This window comes from Hibiscus syriacus, unplaced genomic scaffold (assembly GCF_006381635.1).
Source record: "Hibiscus syriacus cultivar Baekdansim isolate YM2019G1 unplaced genomic scaffold, ASM638163v2 tig00112044_pilon, whole genome shotgun sequence".
Taxonomy (NCBI): Eukaryota; Viridiplantae; Streptophyta; class Magnoliopsida; order Malvales; family Malvaceae; genus Hibiscus; species Hibiscus syriacus.
The window spans coordinates 212140-235204 of NW_024063242.1; the positions used below are offsets into that span (position 1 = coordinate 212140).

The 23065-nt window shown below is 34.7% G+C and overlaps 1 protein-coding gene and 1 pseudogene across 1 annotated transcript; one reads left to right on the forward strand and one right to left on the reverse strand.

Annotated features, from left to right (window-relative positions):
- Nucleotides 1-914: 914 nt before the first annotated feature.
- Nucleotides 915-7923, forward strand: LOC120174295. The gene is made up of 2 exons (XM_039181192.1): nt 915-919; nt 7181-7923. Exon 2 carries the CDS (start codon nt 7185-7187, stop codon nt 7752-7754), a length of 570 nt encoding a protein of 189 aa, XP_039037123.1. The 5' UTR covers nt 915-919; nt 7181-7184; the 3' UTR covers nt 7755-7923.
- Nucleotides 7924-14389: 6466 nt separating this feature from the next.
- On the reverse strand, nt 14390-17332 carry LOC120174283 (annotated as a pseudogene).
- Between the last annotated feature and the right edge of the window lie 5733 nt (nt 17333-23065).

Consider the following 23065-nt stretch of genomic DNA (forward strand, 5'->3'; position numbering starts at 1 on the left):
CTTGGGGGGAATCGGTTCCCTCTGGACAAACTGTAATTTTTGGCATTGAAACGGTTCGAAATACTTTGTAAAATTGTTTTGAAATTATTTTAAGATTAAAACTTAATTTTACACTTTAGTAAGGATTTAAAATGAACTTTGAAATACTTTGAGTAATATTTTGATATTCGATTTAATATATCGAATATGCTTAGAAAAATCATTTTCAAAATTAAAATTCTTTTAATTTAATTTGTTATATCGAAACATCAAAATGTTTTCAACAAAGATGACCATAAATTCTATCTAAATCTTGAAGTTACTGCCAAAGAAGCTTCCTAACTCTGTCATTATTGCTGTCATAAACAACAGTAATGATAATGGGTCAACCAAGATGAGTACCTTTAACAGTGATGCTCTGCTCAGAAACATGACAAACAAAAAACTCAATGCCTTTCCTCCATAAGATCCAAATCCTACCATTTATGCCAAAATCATAGTTGGTGCAAGCATTCTAGTTTTCAAATTTTCTACCTAGTATATTTACAGACTTATCAGCTTTTACTCTAGTCTCCAACAGACAAAAGACATCAATCTTGTTCTGGTTTTCTCTTCTTATAACAATCTCTTATTTGAGAGGGCAATTGAGCCCTCTAACATTCCAAAAACCTATGATCATTGGGAAAATATGTCAAGGGAACCTCCACTACCACCCACTTCAGCATTGTTAGCTTTTGTAAGCTTGTCTTTCTTTTTTAGTTTGAGCTCATTAACAATACTGGAAACTCTTAAGGAAGCTTCTCTAATCTTTCTTTGTTGGCCTTCAGGAGCAGTAGGAATATCATCAACATTACTAAGTATTTCAAATCTATTTTTTGATCCTGAAATATCAACTTTAGATTTATTCTTTTCAGGTCTTCCCCTGCCCCTTTTGGAAACAGTAGGTTTAGAGACAGATTTACCATCAGGAAGAGCATCTACAGTTTCAGAGTTAGTAGTTTGTTTCTCTTCGTTGGGTTCATTACTCACAGAGGCAGGATTATTAGTCATACCCACTGAATCAGTAGGTTTCATGTTAACTCCATCGGTATCATTAGAGACTTGCGATCCTTTTTCCTGTGAAACCACAATACCACCAGCAACATTTTCAGCTACTGTAATTGGGGTAATATCATCCTTCCTTTTCCAAATTTACTTTTTAACCGGAGCTGGATTTTTTAGTACAATATAATTTTTCTCGGAGTGACCAAAGACATTGCAGTGTTTGCATCGAGCAGGGAGCCAAGGTACTTCGACAATAACAGAAGTGGAGTTCCCATCTCTAAGAATGACCTCAACATATTTAGGAATGTCCTAGTTTACTTCTAGTTCAATGCAGATTTTAGCAAATTCTAGGTGTGTTTTAGCAGCAGTTACAGTGTCCATGGAAATTGGGGTTCCTATGGCACTAGCAATATAGCTCAAGCCTGCCCTAGAAAATAATTCAAGTGGGACATTATACAAATGAACCCAAACTGGAATCTTAAAGAGATCAAAATTTAATCTTGTCAAATTAGGCTCCCATTTTCTAAGAATTAATGGTTTATTTAGAATATGCCATGGTCCATTTTCAAGGACCCAATCTCTTGCTGATTCAGAATGAAAAGAGAAAACACACAGGTTATTTCCCACAAAACTAACCTGAATAGTGCTTCCTACCAGATCTTTCTTACACAGAGTATCCACGATGCGTTGCAAAGCCGCGAAGTTTGGAGCAGCACCGAGGAACTGCCTAACAAGCGAAAGCCTCCATTCAGAGATACCCGCTTCATAAACTTCTGGAGGGGGATGGACGGTTGTGACCCCATCGCTAACCCTAGGCGAAAAAAAATCCAGATTTTGCTCCGCAACACATCCAAAGAGTTTCCTCCAATCCATGGAACCCTTGATAGGAGTAGTGAGAAAGCAGTTGGAACAACCACTGAGGACACAACGAGATGATCGGAGAAGAAAACCAGAGACTCGACGGGGATTTTTAGATTTTCGTTAGCCCTGCTAATGTGCACCCAGAGAAATCCTAATCGTGCACTATTTTATATTCTCCGGAATAATCTGCTGACTAATTTTGAAAAACGTAATTTCTCTAATCACGGAAGCTGTCCATGCTGCGATGGTCCTTTGGAGGACATCGACCATATTTTTCGAAAATGTATTACTATCCTTCCCATTTGGACGATGCTCGTAAAAGAAGAAAAGGTTGAGGAATTAATGACGATGGAGATCAAGAAGTGGATTTGTACCAATCTGAGTAAAGTTTGCTATTTTCCTAAGGATAGCAAGGAGTAGGATAATATGTTCGGCTCGATCCTTTGGAATACTTGGTGTCATAGAAATTCCATAGTTTTAGATAATCCGTTGGAGGACAATATAGGTATTATCGAAATGATCAGGAGACTTCAAGGGTTGATGAGCAGAGCTACCGAACAAGAAGAGGAGGTGCAAAAAAGAGTAATTCGAACAAGGGTGGGCGGGACAGTGTGGATAGCTCCCCTTGAACATTGGATCAAAATGAACACTGATGGATCAAGAAATGTTGCTAACGGATTGGCCTCTTGTGAGGGTGTAATTCGCAATAATGCCGGAGAATAGCTAGTTGGCTTTAAAAAATTTATTGGCTTGTGCTCGATTTTGGAAACGGAACTTTGGGGAGTGTACTTCGGCCGTTATTGTTCTTGGAATACCGGTATGAGGAAAACATGTTAAGCGAACACAATAGAGAAAGGAGTCCACTGACAATAGTTGAGCATATTTATTGCTTGCTTGTTCGAGAATGGAGTTGCCGATAAACTAGTGAGGGACACTGGCCCGGAAGCGATTGAAACTCAGGTGTTGTACTATCCTCCAACTAATATCCTCGACATCTTGATGGTGGATTCTAGCTGATTGGTGATAGTCTTGTGCTTACTGTTTCGATGATGTGTGGATGTCGTGTGTCTGATTTTTTTTATGTTCAGTTGTAACGTTATTACCAAGTGTACTCTTTTCCTCAATTAGGATTAGAGAGGTTTTTAACGAGACTTGGCAATAACCCTCTGTTCTCACCAAAAAATCAATCTAGGGTGATTATAAGATATATATATTCATAATCTTTTTTAACCATTGACAACACAAACTCTACAAACACAACTATTTAAATCCAAGACTTCAAGAGAGAATAACACCTAGTTCAATGGAGATCATTATATCAATATCGGTATCTATTTATTCTATGTTAATTTGTAACCCTTTTTTACTGAATTTGTAAACTTTTTTAATATAGATAGATAGATAGATAGATAGATAGATAGATAGATAGATAGATAGATAGATAGATAGATAGATAGATAGATAGATAGATAGATAGATAGATAGATAGATAGATAGATAGATAGATAGATAGATAGATAGATAGATAGATAGATAGATAGATAGATAGATAGATAGATAGATAGATAGATAGATAGATAGATAGATAGATAGATAGATAGATAGATAGATAGATAGATAGATAGATAGATAGATAGATAGATAGATAGATATAGATAGATAGATAGATAGATAGATAGATAGATAGATAGATAGATAGATAGATAGATAGATAGATAGATAGATAGATAGATAGATAGATAGATAGATAGATAGATAGATAGATAGATAGATAGATAGATAGATAGATAGATAGATAGATAGATAGATAGATAGATAGATAGATAGATAGATAGATAGATAGATAGATAGATAGATAGATAGATAGATAGATAGATAGATAGATAGATAGATAGATAGATAGATAGATAGATAGATAGATAGATAGATAGATAGATAGATAGATAGATAGATAGATAGATAGATAGATAGATAGATAGATAGATAGATAGATAGATAGATAGATAGATAGATAGATAGATAGATAGATAGATAGATAGATAGATAGATAGATAGATAGATAGATAGATAGATAGATAGATAGATAGATAGATAGATAGATAGATAGATAGAGATAGATAGATAGATAGATAGATAGATAGATAGATAGATAGATAGATAGATAGATAGATAGATAGATAGATAGATAGATAGATAGATAGATAGATAGATAGATAGATAGATAGATAGATAGATAGATAGAGAGATAGATGATAGATAGATAGATAGATAGATAGATAGATAGATAGATAGATAGATAGATAGATAGATAGAGATAGATAGATAGATAGATAGATAGATAGATAGATAGATAGATAGATAGATAGATAGATAGAGATAGATAGATAGATAGATAGATAGATAGATAGATAGATAGATAGATAGATAGATAGATAGATAGATAGATAGATAGATAGATAGATAGATAGATAGATAGATAGATAGATAGATAGATAGATAGATAGATAGATAGATAGATAGATAGATAGATAGATAGATAGATAGATAGATAGATAGATAGATAGATAGATAGAGATAGATAGATAGATAGATAGATAGATAGATAGATAGATAGATAGATAGATAGATAGATAGATAGATAGATATAGATAGATAGATAGATAGATAGATAGATAGATAGATAGATAGATAGATAGATAGATAGATAGATAGATAGATAGATAGATAGATAGATAGATAGATAGATAGATAGATAGATAGATAGATAGATAGATAGATAGATAGATAGATAGATAGATAGATAGATAGATAGATAGATAGATAGATAGATAGATAGATAGATAGATAGATAGATAGATAGATAGATAGATAGATAGATAGATAGATAGATAGATAGATAGATAGATAGATAGATAGATAGATAGATAGATAGATAGATAGATAGATAGATAGATAGATAGATAGATAGATAGATAGATAGATAGATAGATGATAGATAGATAGATAGATAGATAGATAGATAGATAGATAGATAGATAGATAGATAGATAGATAGATAGATAGATAGATAGATAGATAGATAGATAGATAGATAGATAGATAGATAGATAGATAGATAGATAGATAGATAGATAGATAGATAGATAGATAGATAGATAGATAGATAGATAGATAGATAGATAGATAGATAGATAGATAGATAGATAGATAGATAGATAGATAGATAGATAGATAGATAGATAGATAGATAGATAGATAGATAGATAGATAGATAGATAGATAGCTAGATAGATAGATAGATAGATAGATAGATAGATAGATAGATAGATAGATAGATAGATAGATAGATAGATAGATAGATAGATAGAGATAGATAGATAGATAGATAGATAGATAGATAGATAGATAGATAGATAGATAGATAGATAGATAGATAGATAGATAGATAGATAGATAGATAGATAGATAGATAGATAGATAGATAGATAGATAGATAGATAGATAGATAGATAGATAGATAGATAGATAGATAGCTAGATAGATAGATAGATAGATAGATAGATAGATAGATAGATAGATAGATAGATAGATAGATAGATAGATAGATAGATAGATAGATAGATAGATAGATAGATAGATAGATAGATAGATAGATAGATAGATAGATAGATAGATAGATAGATAGATAGATAGATAGATAGATAGATAGATAGATAGATAGATAGATAGATAGATAGATAGATAGATAGATAGATAGAGATAGATAGATAGATAGATAGATAGATAGATAGATAGATAGATAGATAGATAGATAGATAGATAGATAGATAGATAGATAGATAGATAGATAGATAGATAGATAGATAGATAGATAGATAGATAGATAGATAGATAGATAGATAGATAGATAGATAGATAGATAGATAGATAGATAGATAGATAGATAGATAGATAGATAGATAGATAGATAGATAGATAGATAGATAGATAGATAGATAGATAGATAGATAGATAGATAGATAGATAGATAGATAGATAGATAGATAGATAGATAGATAGATAGATAGATAGATAGATAGATAGATAGATAGATAGATAGATAGATAGATAGATAGATAGATAGATAGATAGATAGATAGATAGATAGATAGATAGATAGATAGATAGATAGATAGATAGATAGATAGATAGATAGATAGATAGATAGATAGATAGATAGATAGATAGATAGATAGATAGATAGATAGATAGATAGATAGATAGATAGATAGATAGATAGATAGATAGATAGATAGATAGATAGATAGATAGATAGATAGATAGATAGATAGATAGATAGATAGATAGATAGATAGATAGATAGATAGATAGATAGATAGATAGATAGATAGATAGATAGATAGATAGATAGATAAGTTCCATCTCTTCCCCACATGTAAGGAACATTGGTTGGCTTTATGATTTTTTATTTATTACAACATAAAGGCTCTTTCAGATCATACTTCAATATTGCATCTAATTCCAACTTGTTAATAAATTATATTAATTAAGTGAAAATTTGAGTTGAGCAGTGAGTCAGGTCTCCCTTTTTGTAGCCCAAGTTGAAGTCATAGAGACACTGATATCAAGGAAACCAAAGAGATTATCACTTCATTGCTAAAATCCCATTTGCAAATTATTTAATTTATCAGCCATTCACAGTATGAGTTATCCCATATCTAGGTTCTTCTTCCCAAGGAATCAAACCTCCTTTCTTTAACAAAAACAGATAGATATAGATAAATATATACGATTACATTTCATAATTAGTACATATACTAAGTGTGAGCGGTGGATTTAATACTTGTATTGCATATACAGAAATAATCTAATTAAATTTATAACCAAGTATAATGTCACATTTCTGATTCAGCAAACAGTCACAAGAGCAGATCAAGAGAATCTGTCACATTTTTCACTACCGGAAATTATTGAAGAAAAGGCTGAAGATGCATTGGAATGGAAAAAGAAAAGCATGCATGAATCAACCATATGGGAATGCCCTTTATCCTAAGCAAGTCTTCAAGATTGAAAATATTAATTATTCATATATATTCGAATTCGAGTAACAAATCATAAACATCAACACATCTCCGACACCTTTTCATAAAGTAATCTTGCACCACCCCCAAAAAAGAAAAGAAAAAAGAAAAAAAAGAGACTGAAACATGTGGAAATCTAAAATCTTACCCCTTTTCCCCCTACTATATAATGCAATGATCCCAAATGGTTTAGGGTCATCGTTTTCTAACCAGAGAACAATGGATCATAACTTAATGCTAAAGTTTCAAGCCATCAAGAAATCAAAGAAGCAGCAGTTTCTGGACAAGGTTTTACTCTACACATTCATAGCATTCGCTTGTTCCTTCTTCTGTTCCAGCCCTTTCTGGCTCCCTTACTTCTTGTCCTCATTCAAGACCTTTCTATTAGTCTCTTCAACAAAAATGGGTTCAATCATGTACAACCCTAAGCAATTATTCTTTCTAGGCAACCTTATCGTCGCTGTTCTCATCGGAGAATCCAAGTTTTTTGCTCGTTTTTCAGGTTCCGGATACGACGAGCACATCGACCATCATCGGAGTCCAAACCCCGGAAACGATTCGATCCTCGAAGTGAAAAGAGAGATGAAAACGAAGCATTGCGAAGAGAAGGTGACTATGATGAGGAGTTTCCGGATTGAGGATGGTATTAGGAAAGTAAAGAAGGGAAGGAATGAGTTGCGGGGAGAACATGAAGGTGTTCTGCCCACTGAGGAGTTGAAGAAAAGAGCTGATGATTTCATTGCAAGGGTCAACATGCAAAGGAGGCTTGAAGCTACATTATCTGTTTAAGTAAAAGTAGTGAGTAGCCATTACCGTATTAGACATATATATACTTGTATCCCGCATTTTCCGTAATCCGGAGAGTTGTAATATCTTTTCTTCAACTTAATGGAGCTGCTGGCTGGTTTGTTTGATTGTTTTGGTATCAGAATAGTTTTTAGTTTATATGAATTTGATCGAATCGAGCATCAACCAGTAGTTTCAGCAGAAGGCTTTGGAATTGATGATATACATGGCATTTTTTGTTGATATTTTGACATTGTTAATGACATAGACGGAGGAGGAAAGCCATTGATTTCTGTGGCAACTTTTTTAAAACAACTATGGCCACGAAATCACCAAAGTTGGACAGACAAAAAGGTGGCACAGCCCATATCGTTTTGTTTTAACACGATTGCTTTCTTTCTTCACCAAAAAGATAAAGGTAAATCAAATCAATTTTGAATTCAACTTACGACTTTTACTAAGAGAGAAGGAAAATGTAACTATTAAGTTATTAATATACATTGGTAAAAAGACATCGGCCTTATTTAGGGTAAACCATAAGAGTGGTTAGTTTTGTTTCTGATATTTTATCTGTTTCAAGTGACATGGAAGGAAAATTTAATGATTCTTCCTCAAATAAGGAAAACTGTTTTTTTTTTTTTTTTACTTTCTTTCACCACTAGGAGCAATGAAGAGTAAAGTTATATCCAAGGATTTCACATCTTCACCGAAATAATCTTTCAAGCAAATAAAGTCCATGTTTAATTCAGAAAATTTAAGTTTCGGGAGTAATTTGTGTTGAAAAATCAAATAGCAGCCGGCTGCTTTAGGCTGCTTTTATTTTTTTTTAATTATTATTTTTGTTGAATTATGCAAGGGATAATTACAACATTTAGCCACTAAAATTTAGGGTATTTACAAGATTAAGTCCTTAAGATTTAGCTATAAATACCCTATCCCATTTAGTTTCAAAACCATCCCAAAGCATTCTAGCTTTCTTCCAATACTAGAGAGATTTAGAGAGTTTCTTGAGAATTGTTTTTCTCCTTTTTATCAAGAGAGAATTATCATTGTTTTCTCCTTGGTCGATAGAGAGAAGTTGTAATTCATATTTTCTCATAGTGAAATTCTTCTACCGTTGCCCGTGGTTTTTACCCTAAATTTTTAGGGGTTTTCCACGTAAATTTTGTGTCTCTTTTATCTTCATTTTTATTTTCTCAAATTATCAGTTGCGATTTTACTCTATCTGATAGCCGTCTTCCGCAACAATTGGTATCTGAGCCAGATTTGAGTGTGTAATATCTGCTTATTGTCTTTGTGGTTGTTACCAAAAGGTGGATCCTCCAACATAAGAAAGTAAGAAGTTATTACCCATTCTTTGAGGTTCTAGAGAACTATTCACGATAGTGAAATAGTGGGAGCTATCCGTAATAGAAGCTATGGCAACGAAATTTGATATTGAAAAATTCAATGGGAGAAATTTCTCATTGTGGAAATTGAAGATAAAGGTTATCCTGAGAAAAGACGGGTGTCTAGCGGCTATCAGTGAAAGGCCGGCGGATTTCGCAGATGACAGCAAATGGAACGAGATGGACGGGAATGCTATGGCAAATTTTCATCTAGCATTAGCAGATGAAGTATTGTCAAGCATCGAGGAGAAGAAGACAGCTAAGGAGATATGGGATCATCTCACCAAATTGTACGAGGCCATATCGTTGCACAATAAAATTTTCCTTAAGAGGAAATTGTATACTCTCCGGATGTCAGAATCTACTTCAGTGACGGAGCACTTAAACACACTGAACATGCTATTTTCTCAGCTTACATCCTTAAGCTGTAAAATAGGAGAACAAGAATGTGCTGAACTTCTACTTCAAAGTCTACCGGATTCGTATGATCAAGTCATCATCAACTTGACAAATAGTAATGTCACCAATCTAGTCTTCGATGACGTTGCAGCTGCTGTTCTACAAGAAGAAAATCGGCGCAAGAACAAGGAAGACAGACAAATAAATCTGCAACAAGCAGAAGCGTTGACAACGACAAGAGGGAGATCAACAGAACGTGGCCAAAGCAGCAGTCACAAATATGGTAGATCGAAGTCCAGAAGCAAAAAGAATTTAAAGTGCTACCACTGTGAAAAGAATGGTCACTTGAAGAAGGATTGTTGGAGTCTCAATAAAAACTCCAATCCACAAGGCAATACCGCAAACACTTCAGATGATGGAGATGCTCTATGCTGTGAAGCGTCAACCACCGTGGAAGGTAGAAAGAAATATGCAGATATATGGCTCATTGATTCAGGAGCAACATATCACATGACCTCAAGAAGAGAATGGTTCCATCATTATGAACCTGTCTCAGGAGGATCTGTGTATAGTTGCAATGATCATGCCTTAGAGATCGTTGGCGTGAGAACCATCAAATTGAAGATGTATGATGGAACAATTAAAGTTGTTCGAGATGTGCGGCACGTGAAAGGCCTGAAGAAAAATTTATTATCCTACGGATTGTTGGATAATAATGCTAGCAAGATTGAAACACAGAAAGGAATCATGAAGGTGTTCCGTGGAGCGCTTATGGTGCTGAAAGGCGAAAAGATAGCAGCAAACTTGTACATGCTAAAAGGAGAAACTTTGCTAGAAGCAGAAGCCTCTGTTGCCTCATGTAGTTCAGATTCTGCAATGCTATGGCATCAGAAACTTAGACACATGTCAGAACAAGGAATGAAAGTCCTTGTGGAGCAAAAGCTACTTCCCGGCTTAACAAAGGTATCACTTCCTTTGTGTGAGCATTGTATAACAAGTAAGCAGCACCGGTTAAAATTCAACACATCAAATTCTAGAGGCAAAAGTGTTCTAGAATTGGTTTACTCTGACGTATGGCAAGTACCAGTTACATCCCTAGGCGGAGCAAAGTACTTTGTCTCATTTATTGATGACTACTCCAGGCGATGTTGGGTGTACCCTATTAAGAAGAAGTCATATTTGTTTTCCACTTTCAAAAACTTCAAAGCGCGGGTGGAACTTGATTCTGGAAATAAGATCAAGTGTTTCAGAACAGATAATGGAGGAGAATACACAAGCGAAGAATTTGATGACTTTTGCAAGAAAGAAGGCATCAAAAGGCAGTTCATAGTGGCGAACACTCCTCAATAAAATGGAGTGACAGAGCGGATGAACAGAACCTTGTTAGAAAGAACAAGAACAATGTTGAGGGATGCAGGCCTAGAAAAATCATTCTGGGCAAAAGCAGTCAATGCCGCCTGTTATTTGGTGAATCGAGCTCCATCAACTGCAATAGAGCTGAAGACACCAATGGAGATGTGGACTGGTAAACCAGCTGATTATTCAAACCTCCATGTATTTGGAAGTATTGTGTACGTGATGTATAACCACCAAGAAATTTCAAAGCTAGATCCAAAATCCAGGAAATGTAAATTCTTGGGGTATGCTGATGGTGTAAAGGGGTATCGCTTGTGGGATCCCACTACCCGCAAAGTGATCATTAGCAGGGATGTTATCTTTGTAGAAGATAAGCTACAAAGAAAAGAAGACGATGATAGCGCTGAAAAGTCAGAGACTACACATATACATGTGGAAAAAGAGGTTGAACAAGGAGATTCTTCTGAAGCAGAACCAGCACATGATGAACAAGAACCAGAGTGTTCTGAAACTCCAACAACTCGTCATTCAGATCGTGTGAGAAGACGTCCCAATTGGCACTCAGATTATGTTATAGAAGGTAATATTGCATACTGCCTTTTAACAGAGGACGGTGAGCCATCAACATACCAAGAGGCAATAAACAGCTCAGATGTTTCACTATGGATGATGGCGATGCAAGAGGAAATTGAAGCCCTTCATAAAAATAATACATGGGACCTCGTGCCACTACCACAAGGAAGGAAACCAATTGGTAACAAATGGGTCTTCAAAATCAAGAGAAATAGTGACGATCAAGTGGAGAGGTATCGTGCAAGACTGGTGGTCAAAGGATATGCTCAGAAAGAATGTATTGATTTCAATGAAATATTTTCTCCTGTAGTTCGACTAACAACAGTTCGAGTAGTTTTGGCAATGTGTGCTACATTGAACTTACATCTAGAGCAGCTAGATGTTAAAACAGCTTTTCTTTATGGAAATCTTGAAGAAGAGATTTATATGCTCCAGCCTGAAGGTTTTGAAGAAGAAGAAAAGAAGAACTTGGTTTGCAGGTTAAACAAATCTATGTACGGTCTAAAGCAGGCGCCGAGGTGTTGGTATAAGAGATTTGATTCCTTCATAATGTGCCTTGGATACAACAGACTTAATGCAGACCCTTGCGCTTATTTCAAGAGGTCTGGTGATAATGATTTTGTTATATTGCTGTTGTATGTGGATGACATGTTGGTTGCAGGACCCAACAAAGATCATATTGAAGAATTAAAGGCACAACTGGCTAGGGAATTTGAAATGAAGGACTTGGGATCAGCAAACAAGATTCTAGGAATGCAAATTCACCGAGACAGAAGTAATAGGAAGATTTGGCTTTCACAAAAGAATTACTTGAAGAAGATCTTGTCACGATTCAGCATGCAAGACTGTAAGCCAATTTCTACCCCTCTTCCTATTAACTTCAAATTATCCTCTAGTATGAGTCCTAGCAGCGAAAAAGAGAGGATGGAGATGTCTCGAGTACCGTATGCATCAGCAGTGGGAAGTTTAATGTTCGCTATGATATGCATAAGACTAGACATTGCACAAGCAGTAGGAGTGGTTAGTCGGTACATGGCGAATCCAGGCAAAAGAGCATTGGAATACAGTAAAGAGGATCCTGAGATACATCAAAGGGACCTCAAATGTTGCATTATGTTACGGAGGATCAAACTTACTAATAAATGGTTATGTAGATTCTGACTATGCAGGGGATTTGGATAAAAGCAAATCTACAACAGGATATGTGTTCAAAATTGCTGGTGGAGCTGTAAGCTGGGTTTCAAAATTACAGTCAGTTGTGGCTACATCCACAACAGAGGCATAATATGTAGCAGCTACACAAGCCAGTAAAGAAGCAATTTGGTTGAAGATGCTATTGGAGGAGCTTGGGCACAATCAAGAGTATGTCTCTCTGTTTTGTGACAGTCAAAGCGCCTTGCATTTAGCAAGGAATTCAGCATTTCATTCAATGACAAAGCACATACGAGTTCAATACCATTTCATTCGTGAAAAGGTGGAAGAAGGGACAGTAGATATACAGAAGATCCATACCAAAGACAACATAGCAGATTTCATGACGAAGGCGATCAATGCCGACAAATTTACTTGGTGTCGATCCTCTTGTGGCCTATCAGAGACGTAAGCAACATGAAGGTACAAGGTAGAAAGAATGATGTGAAGATATGATTGTTACAATCAAATCTTCAAGTGGGAGATTGTTGAAAAATCAAATAGCAGCCGGCTGCTTTAGGCTGCTTTTATTTATTTTTTAATTATTATTTTTGTTGAATTATGCAAGGGATAATTACAACATTTAGTCACTAAAATTTAGGGTATTTACAAGATTAAGTCCTTAAGATTTAGCTATAAATACCCTATCCCATTTAGCTTCAAAACCATCCCAAAGCATTCTAGCTTTCTTCCAATACTAGAGAGAATTTAGAGAGTTTCTTGAGAGTTGTTTTTCTCCTTTTTATCAAGAGAGAATTATCATTGTTTTCTCCTTGGTCGATAGAGAGAAGTTGTAATTCCTATTTTCTCATAGTGAAATTCTTCTACCGTTGCCCGTGGTTTTTACCCTAAATTTTTAGGGGTTTTCCACGTAAATTTTATCTCTTTTATCTTCATTTTTATTTTCTCAAATTATTAGTTGCGATTTTGCTCTATCCGATAGCCGTCTTCCGCAACAATTTGATGGAAAATTCGGATGCAGTTTAAAGTTTTAGTGCTTGTGCATCAGCTGGCTGCCAATGTTCCTTCTCCACAGTTAAAGTTACATATTGTATAAAAGAATATGGATTTAATTAAGATATAAATTTAAATTTTTAGTCCCCTTCTAACAATATTAATGATAAATTTATTATTATAATTTATTTTTAAAAAATTAGGATAAATTTGTAGCGTTCAAAATATTTTTCAATAATGCAAACACCATATTTGCATTTAAAAGATTAAAAGTAAATGAATTAAAAATTTTGAGATCCAACGGTCGTCACAATTTCAAACAATTACAGTGATTGAAAACGGTGATAATGGTGGTGAATAACGAGGGATTTAGCTACAATAAGAGGTTAAATTGGTGGTCATCTAAAATTTAAGAGTTAAATTAATATTTTATCTAAAATTTATAATCAAATTAAAGCCTAATCATTTTTACTTGCATGACATATCATCAAACTAACAAGAATTAAACAAACATGGATTGATTCAAGTGGTAAGTAGCTTGATTTTCCTTAAACAGTGTCTCAGGTTTGAGTCCTTATGTATGCAGAAAATCTCTGTTAAGAGACTCACCCACTAAAATCAGGTGTGCGACACGAATCGGTCCGAATTAGTCAAGACAAAGCCTTGGAACCAGGAGGGCCAAAAAGAACTAACTAACGAGAATAAACAACTCAATGACTAAAACAAGACAAATCAAAAACAAAAGTGACCATAACATAACTTCATCAAAACCGTTGACCAAAATAACAAAGACCCGTGTAGTTTACCCTTTACTAAATTCCGATAAATTTTAAAGGTTTCATTAACTATAACTCCGATTGAATGGATGTCATTTTGTTATTGGATGTGCTGTTTGTGAAGACGGTGAAAACCCCTTTCCAACATTGATCTAAACCACAGTTAACTTAAGTTGCTGGTTTTTTATTGTACAGGGCTGTGCTCTAACGATTTAGATGTACCCGGATTATACGTCATTCGTAAGATATTAATCCGCTCTCCGAGGATGTACTCTTTGAGTTCCTCGATTGCAGCATATTCCTTCTCCATTAGCACCTCCGCATCAACGCAATGCTTCATTTTAGATCGCAACTTCTTTAACTATATTCGAGTTAAAGACAAATATCAGGCATAGGTTATGGATAAATCCAATAGCATCATAATAAACATCAAGTGAATAATGAAAACGAAACAGGTATGTTTGACACACTTGTGCTTCGATTATGCTTGCGACTAAATGCTCAATCTCCCTCTCTTCCTGCATGGCTAACAATTTGGCACGAGCAGCAGCTGCTCCGAGACCTGTTGCAACTGCCGCTCTGATTCGCAATGGTAAAGGTACATCACTCTTCTTCGGATGTATCTCTTGAGATTCTGCAAGAGTTTTTTCTTATAAATTCTAATGATGACTTGGAATGGATAACTCCAATATAAACATGCAAAAGATCAAAAGTAAAACACAAATCATATGAAAACCCGAGAAGATATCATAAAGAAAAAGCTGGCAAGAAGCCAAATGATGTTGCAGAACTGTATTCGAAAATTATATATACCTGATGGACTAGACCTCTCCGTTCTCTCCGATGCTTCGATATCATGAGCTCTAAAACATATAAAAGATTGAACACATCAAAACACCATAATGATGCAAAAGCTAACAGTAAATTAAGGAGTAAAGGGAAAGAAAAGTAAGAATAACAATAATAAATTCTGGACAACCTTAAAGTGGGAGTTAGCGACCCATTAGTTAAATCAATGTGATCACCATCAAATATTTCCCTTGGACATGACATTTCATTGGAAAGCGTCGCAACTGCAGCTTCAGCTGCAGCAGCAGTGATTTGAGGCTCAACCATGGTAGAGATGCGAGCAACCTGTAGGAAAAGTAATCAATTACATATAATCAATTTTTTTAAAGAATGCTTGGATTTATACATGCAACAAACTTATAATATAAGAGGAAAGTATAAAGTCAGATAAAATGAAGATGTTAGCCTGGTACAAATTTCTGAAGTGAAGTCTCTTACCTGCATCATGAGAGAACTACCAGCATCTGGAATGGAAGCAGTACGTTTTTTCTTCAAAGGAGGCTCTTGATTTTTAGAATCCCCATTCTTTCCGTTCTCATTTGTACCATCATAACATTGATCCTCATTTATAATATTCTCTTGACGCTCGGATGAATGAACAGGAACTGGTTTTATGCCATTTACATTCGTACTCGTACTGCTGGAATTGCCCCTTCCCTTGGGCAAACCTATCAAAGACTCACCAAAAGGAAGCTCAATGAGCTTTGTAATACAATCAAGTTTAGACTTGGTTTGAACATTCTGAGCAACTAGATCCCAGTTATCCCCGTGTTTCAGAACAGAATCCAAAAAGAAGAAGACTTTCCGCTTCAGTCCAGACAGCACCATTGGTCGCACTCGTCTCACTGCAATCTTTCAACTTGAAATCATCCATAGATTTATCCTCCCCATAATTTCCACTTTTGAAGCATTTAGCGCAAACTACAAAATTATCCTGCAGATTCAAATCATGTATCACTCTTACAGCACAGCAAAATCAAGCCGATTACATGGCTTCAGCTTTGTGCAGTAATTACAGCAACAAACATAGAGATCATATATTTACACATATAAACATACATGCATACACACATTGGCACCCAACTAAACTACATAGGGTATGCCAAATCAAACATGAATTTGATAAAGGAATGTATCTGATAGGACCAAATTTAGAACATGAAACATATGGATTACACCTACAGAGCCATTTACTTGGAGAACCCAAACCCTCATATCAAATGCTAAGCAGAGATTCCACACAAGCAAACCATTGTTCTTCGGCATAATTCAGAGATAAAATCAATTTTAAACAAAATTTAAAGGTAAAACCATCTTTCAACTTATCTTTTAAGGAGAAAAAAAGAGAAATTACCTTTTTTATACTCATAGTACCCAAAATCATAATTATCTCCACAATTACCACAATGTAGCCTCTTCAAATCACCAAAAACATCAGAGTACGAAGCCAAGGGAGGCAGCTTAACTCCACTCTCTTCAACCCCATCACCACTGTTCGTCCCCTTAACAACCGGCACCGGAAGCGGCCGCAAGGAACTGGGATTGGCCACGACCCGGACTCCATTAGGAGCCCCGTTTTCGACCCGAACCCTATCGTCGCTCTCGGAACCTTCGCGGGGCGGAGGCGGGGCGACGGAATTGATCAAACCCCAGGTTTCCAAGAAGAGGAAGACCTTGTGGAGCAAAGTGACGTCGCCGATGAGGGATTTACGGATTTCGGTGAAGGTGAGGCGGCGAGAAGGGTCTTCCCGGTATTTGTTGATGATAAAATCCCTAAATTCTTTGTATATTTTGGGGGTTCTCGAGATTGAGCTTCCTTCGAAGAATTCTTTCAATGCTTGCCTCTCTGTTTCGTGAATATCGTTCCAAGCAAACCAACCTGTACAAAGAAGTTAAAGAAGAAAGTAATGGGATTGTTTGGTTAGGGTTTTGGGCAATTAATTAAGTAACTAACGAGGGACTTACTGGAGTATCTTGGTATGGTGTAGATGTCGAGCTCTGGTTCTTCGGGTCGAGTGGAATCAGGACTCGGGTCATGATGAGGCTTGTTCTCCATTGTCGGATCCTTGGTGAGTTTTAGAATGAGAGATTTTAGTTAAAGAGACCTACAAATTGAATAGAAGTAACTGAGGGATCAATTAGTAGTTTTAAAATAATTAAAGCACTTAAATAAAATTAAACAATTTTTGTTCGTGCTTTTCTCCAACCTTTTTCTTAGGAGAAAAATCTTAATACCTATTTTAGTCTATCTGATTTGGTGAAATTTTTATGTCGATCACTTTATTATTTTTATCAATTTAACCTTCAAATTTTGCATTTATTATCATTTTCAATCAAATAGGTCATTGAATAAAGATTTTATATCTAATATATCTAAAAGATTTTCTAATTTAAAAATAGAAGAGATACAAACAATTGTCGACTGAGGATTAACCGATTTGTAAACTTCAAAGAGAGATAAGAAACTGGTGGTTATGTTGTTAATGTCACAATCATGGATGAATAATTAGAAAATAGTAGGATAATTTGTAGGACTGTTTAAAAATACTCGACTAGGTAGATCTGGTCCATTGACTTGCTGACTCTAACATAAAAAATTTTGGATAATTTTCTAAAAAAATAATTACCCTATCGGGTCGGGTACCCTACCCATAATTTTTTTCGGGTATTTGGGTTGTATCTGGGCCAAAATATCTTTATAATCGGGTACTCAATCTAACTAGTAGTTTTAATATATATATATATATATATTAGAGCAACAGAAGGTAGAAGAAAGACAATTGTGTTCAAGGCGCCGATTCAGGAGAGGAAAGCATGCCTCCTACTCTTAGTCAGGTACGCCGCGGAAAAATTCCAGCTCTTAGTTCACAGTAACATCGCCGGTCTCGTATCTCTTTTTAAAGTTTTCAAATCGGCTAATTCCCAACTGACAATGATCAAAGTTTCTTCTATTTTAAAATTAGAATGTTTCATGATAAGTTAGATGTAAAATTTCTGTTGAAGTACATATTTGATGTTTTAATAATTGTTTAAGGATAAAATTAAATATTTATTTTTTTATTAATTTTGTCACGTCATCAATTTAACAAATATGACGATTGAGTGATTATTTTATTATAAATTGATAATGTCAGTGATTATTTTATTATAAATTAATAATATAAATGATTAATTTATTACTTTTAAAACTTTAATAAAAAAATAAAAAACTTACTTAAATATTAATGGTCATATTTACTTTACTTTATTTTATTTATTTTTTAAACAAACTAACTATGAGAACATCAAGCCTGCCCAGAGGCAGTACGATCAATATGCAATAACGACGAAATCTCGTGCGGGCGGCTTATTAGGTTTGATTTCATTTTTTAGGATTTTTAGGATATAAAATGAGGGAGACAATCCTCCACAGTCTCCCCCAATTCTTTCTTGGCAAAAAGGTATCTAAAGTGTTTGTATTTTTCAAAGAAAATTAATGTAACTCTCCAAAACAAAAAGAAAAAAGGAAAAATTTAATGTGGTTCTTTAACCAATATTTTCCGTCGTTGACTAATTGTTTCGTTACTTTATGCTAACATAACACGTTAAGCAAGCAACATTCCTATTTTTTCTTTTAATCTGACATTTCAACTCAAGAAAATAACTCAACATGACCCTTGCCCATCTGTTTAATGCTGTTATAAATGAGAAAATTATACAATTTATCACTCAACTATATTCTTTTTTCTATTTTGTCATTAAAATTTAAAATTTTTCAATTTAATCACTCAACTTTTGAATTACTCATGTTTTGATCATCATGATTTATTTAATTAATATTTATGTATGATGAGACATTTATTTTTTATTTTATTAATATATGATTAAAATAATATTAATTAAATTAAAATTTTAAAATTATATTGAAAGAAAATATATATATATTTCCAAATATCCAGTCTCTTCCTTTATCATCTCATTTCATTTTTCTTCTTTTGCAACCAAAGATTTCCTTTTTTTTCTTTCATTACTCGATCAAATAACTTATCCCTAGTTTTTTTTAAATTTTTTTACAAGTTCAATTTAGGTTCACTGAATCTGGTAATGAAAGAAAAAGAAAAGAAATCTTTGGTTGAAAAGAAAAAATGTCACATCATACATAAATATAAATAAAATAAATCATGATGATTAAAATAGGAGCAATTCAAAAGTTGAGTGATTAAATTGAAATTTTTTAAAGTTTAGTGATCAAAATAGAAGAGAAAAAATAGGAGGACCAAATTAAGTTATTTTCTTGAATTGGAGGGCCAAATTAAGATAGAAAAATGTTGATATGCTCAACGTGCCATGTCAACACAAAGTAACGGAACTGTTGGTCAACGATGAAAAATGTTGATCAAAGTACCACATTGATTTTTTTTTCTAACTTAAAGGGCCACAGGTGAAAAACAAATAGAGGACCACCTTGATTTTTTATGAAAAGTACGAGGGAGTTAATACCCTTTTGCCTTCTTTTTTTTTCTCTCTGTTTTGAAAACCGGACTGGACCGGACTGGCCGGTTCAACCGGGAACCGTTGCTTAGTCCGGTTTAATCTAAACCGGTTGAATCACTATTAGTGAACCGGTCAGAACCGTTGAACCGTTCGAACCGGACCGGCTGAAAATCGGAAAAAACCGGAAAAAATTGGGATTTTTGTTTTTTTTAAAAAAAAATTAAACCAAACAACGTCGTTTGTTAAACGAGCCAAGTCGAACTCGAGTATTGCTAAGCTCGACTCGAACTTGAAAACTTTAAAAGTAAGCTCAACTCAACTCAAACTCACAAGCTAAAAATTATCAAGTTCAACTCGAAATATAATATTGAAACTTGAACTCAAAAAGGCTTGAACTCAAAAAAAAAATTAGAAGCTCGATTGAAGCCTATATTTGAGCTTGATTGAAGTGAAAGAATAGTTCCCTCAATGCTCACCAAAAGGCTCCATGATTTTGAATGCCAAATTACCTCTATTATTTATTGAAGTTAGTTGTGATGCGCTTCTATGTTTCTTAGCAATGTGAGATTGTTTTGTTCTCATATTTTTACTCTTTACACTTTTAGGATGTTCTTCTATGTTTCTTAGCCATGTGGGATTGTTTTAAAAAAAAATTAAACCAAACAATATCATTTTGTTATGATTTTTTTAACCCAAAATTTATTTTTTTAATTATAGTTATATAATTATATTTAGTATTTAATATGTTTTACCTTAAATATTATGTTGTAGTTAATTTGAATCATTTTGTTTCACTTGATTTTATGGTTTTTAACTTATATATGTTATGACTTGCTTTGAATATGACTTGTGATATAAAAAATTATTTTTTATTAAATATTTTTGGTATTTTTATTTAATTTTTTAAATAATTATGACGTCGTCCGGTTCTTCCGACCGGTCGGACCGATTCGACCAATTGAACCAGTAAACAGGTAGCATAACCGATTCGCTAACCGATCCGGTTCTGAAAACCATGTTTTTTCTCATCTTTTTCATCGCGTAAAGACACCCCTTTTTTTCCGTCTCTTTCTAATGCTCTCCATTTCTCAATAACCCTTCTCTTCTTTATTTCTCTCGAGTAAAGACACCGCCTTTAAAGGTTTTTGAAGTAGCAAAGATGGGGATTAAGCATGGATAAAATGAATGGAGCATCCTTTAATCATTCATGATAATTAATCCAAAATTTTACGTTTAAACAAGTCTTTGAGGACTTGAGTGCATTTTCTTGCATGTTTAGAGTTCAAGTGGTTAACGCAAGAGCAAGAGAATAGAAGATTTGAACATGAGTTGATTTTGTGTTGAAAAAATAACTTCAGTGACAAAAAATACCTTATAATATACGATTTTAACCAACTTTTTTTGGATTTGCTAAAATGACCAACTAAATCGTAATGCGATCGATAATTCGCAACGCGATCTCCGGTATCGCAAATCAGTTTCCAGATTAGCAACGCGAACATCGACTATCGCAATGCGATTTTCCAAATTCGTTGCGATAGTCCAAGTTCGCGTTGCGATTTATTCCAAATTCGCGTTGCGATAGTCCAAGTTCGTTGAGATAGTCGAAGTTCGCGTTGCGATTTATTCCAAGTTCGTTGCGATAGTCCAAAATCGCAACGACTGGTGGTATTGCATTTGTTTTTTTTAAGAATTTTCTCTAAAAAGATAGTATTCATGCAGACGTGTCGAAGACACGTATTACCACGACCACGACCACGACCCGACCCGACCCGAGACGAAACGGCGGCAGCGGCGGCGCGCGAGAGTTCCCCTTGTTCTCTATCACTCAACAAGAAATTGGGAAAGCCAAGCCTTAAATATCATTCCCAATAGTGTTTCCAATACTATGTGGGATTGAACATTACTAACACTTGTTCCTAATACTATGTGGGATTGAGCCTTAAATAGTGATATTATTTGTGAATTATAGTTAATGACTTTAGTATTTGTATGAAAAGTATTTGTGGTTCGTTTAGTTTTCATGCAATTCTAATTTATTTTCAATTGATTGTAATTGCACGATAACAATTTTTTTATTCTAGCGAGTAATGCAATTTTTTTTGAATGTTTTGCTTAAAATTGCAATAATCGTGATTGATTGTAGATTGACTTTTAATTATGACATATTTAATCGTATAATACTAATGCAATTGGTTGCTGATTCAGTTGTTTTAAGGTGCATGATTGTTAATTGTTTCCTGAATAATCACATAGTATTGGAAACAAGTGTTGGTAATGCTCAATCTCACATAGTATTGGAAGTACTATTGGGAATGGTATTTAAGGCTTGGCTTTCCCACTTCCTTGTTGAGTGATAGAGAATAAGGGGGACTCTCGCGCGCCGCCGCCGTCGTCCGTCTCGTCTCGTCTCGGGTCGGGTCGGGTCGTGGTCGTGGTAATACGTGTCTTCGACACGTCCGCGCAAATGCTATCTTTTTAGAGAAAATTCTTAAGAAACAAATGCAATACCACCAGTAGTTGCGATTTTGGACTATCGCAACGCGAACTTCGACTATCGCAACGAACTTAGAATAAATCGCAACGCGAACTTCGACTATCGCAACGAATTTGGAATAAATCGCAATGCGAACTTGGACTATCGCAACGAATTTGTAATAAATCGCAACGCGAACTTCGACTATCGCAATGCGATTTATCGCAACGCGAACTTCGACTATCGCAATGCGAATATGTAAATCGCAATGCGATAGTCGAAGTTCGCATTGCGAATCTGGAAACTGATTTGCGATACCGGAGATAGCGTTGCGAATTATCAACTATCGCAACGCGAACTTCAACTATCGCAATGCGAATATGTAAATCGCAATGCGATAGTCGAAGTTCGCGTTGCGAATCTGGAAACTGATTTGCGATACTGGAGATCGCGTTGCGAATTATCGACTATCGCAACGCGAACTTGGACTATCGCAATGCGAATATGTAAATCGCAATGCGATAGTCGAAGTTCACGTTGCGAATCTGGAAACTGATTTGCGATACCAGAGATCGCGTTGCGAATTATCGATCGCATTGCGATTTAGTTGGTTATTTTGGCAAATCCAAAAAAAGTTGGTTAAAATCGTATATTATAAGGCATTTTTGGTCACTGAGGTTATTTTCTCTTTTGTGTTGGGGAAGGCTTGTGCATCCCAAAACTTTGAAATGCTTGTTAAAATCATATTGGTTGGATTTTATGTGTGATTTGTTTTCATGGGTACCAAGCATGGTGAAAATAATATTTTAATGTTAAATAGTATGCTTTAATGTGTTTTAAGACGTCTTGATGTCGTGTAAATGTTGATTGCATATGTTT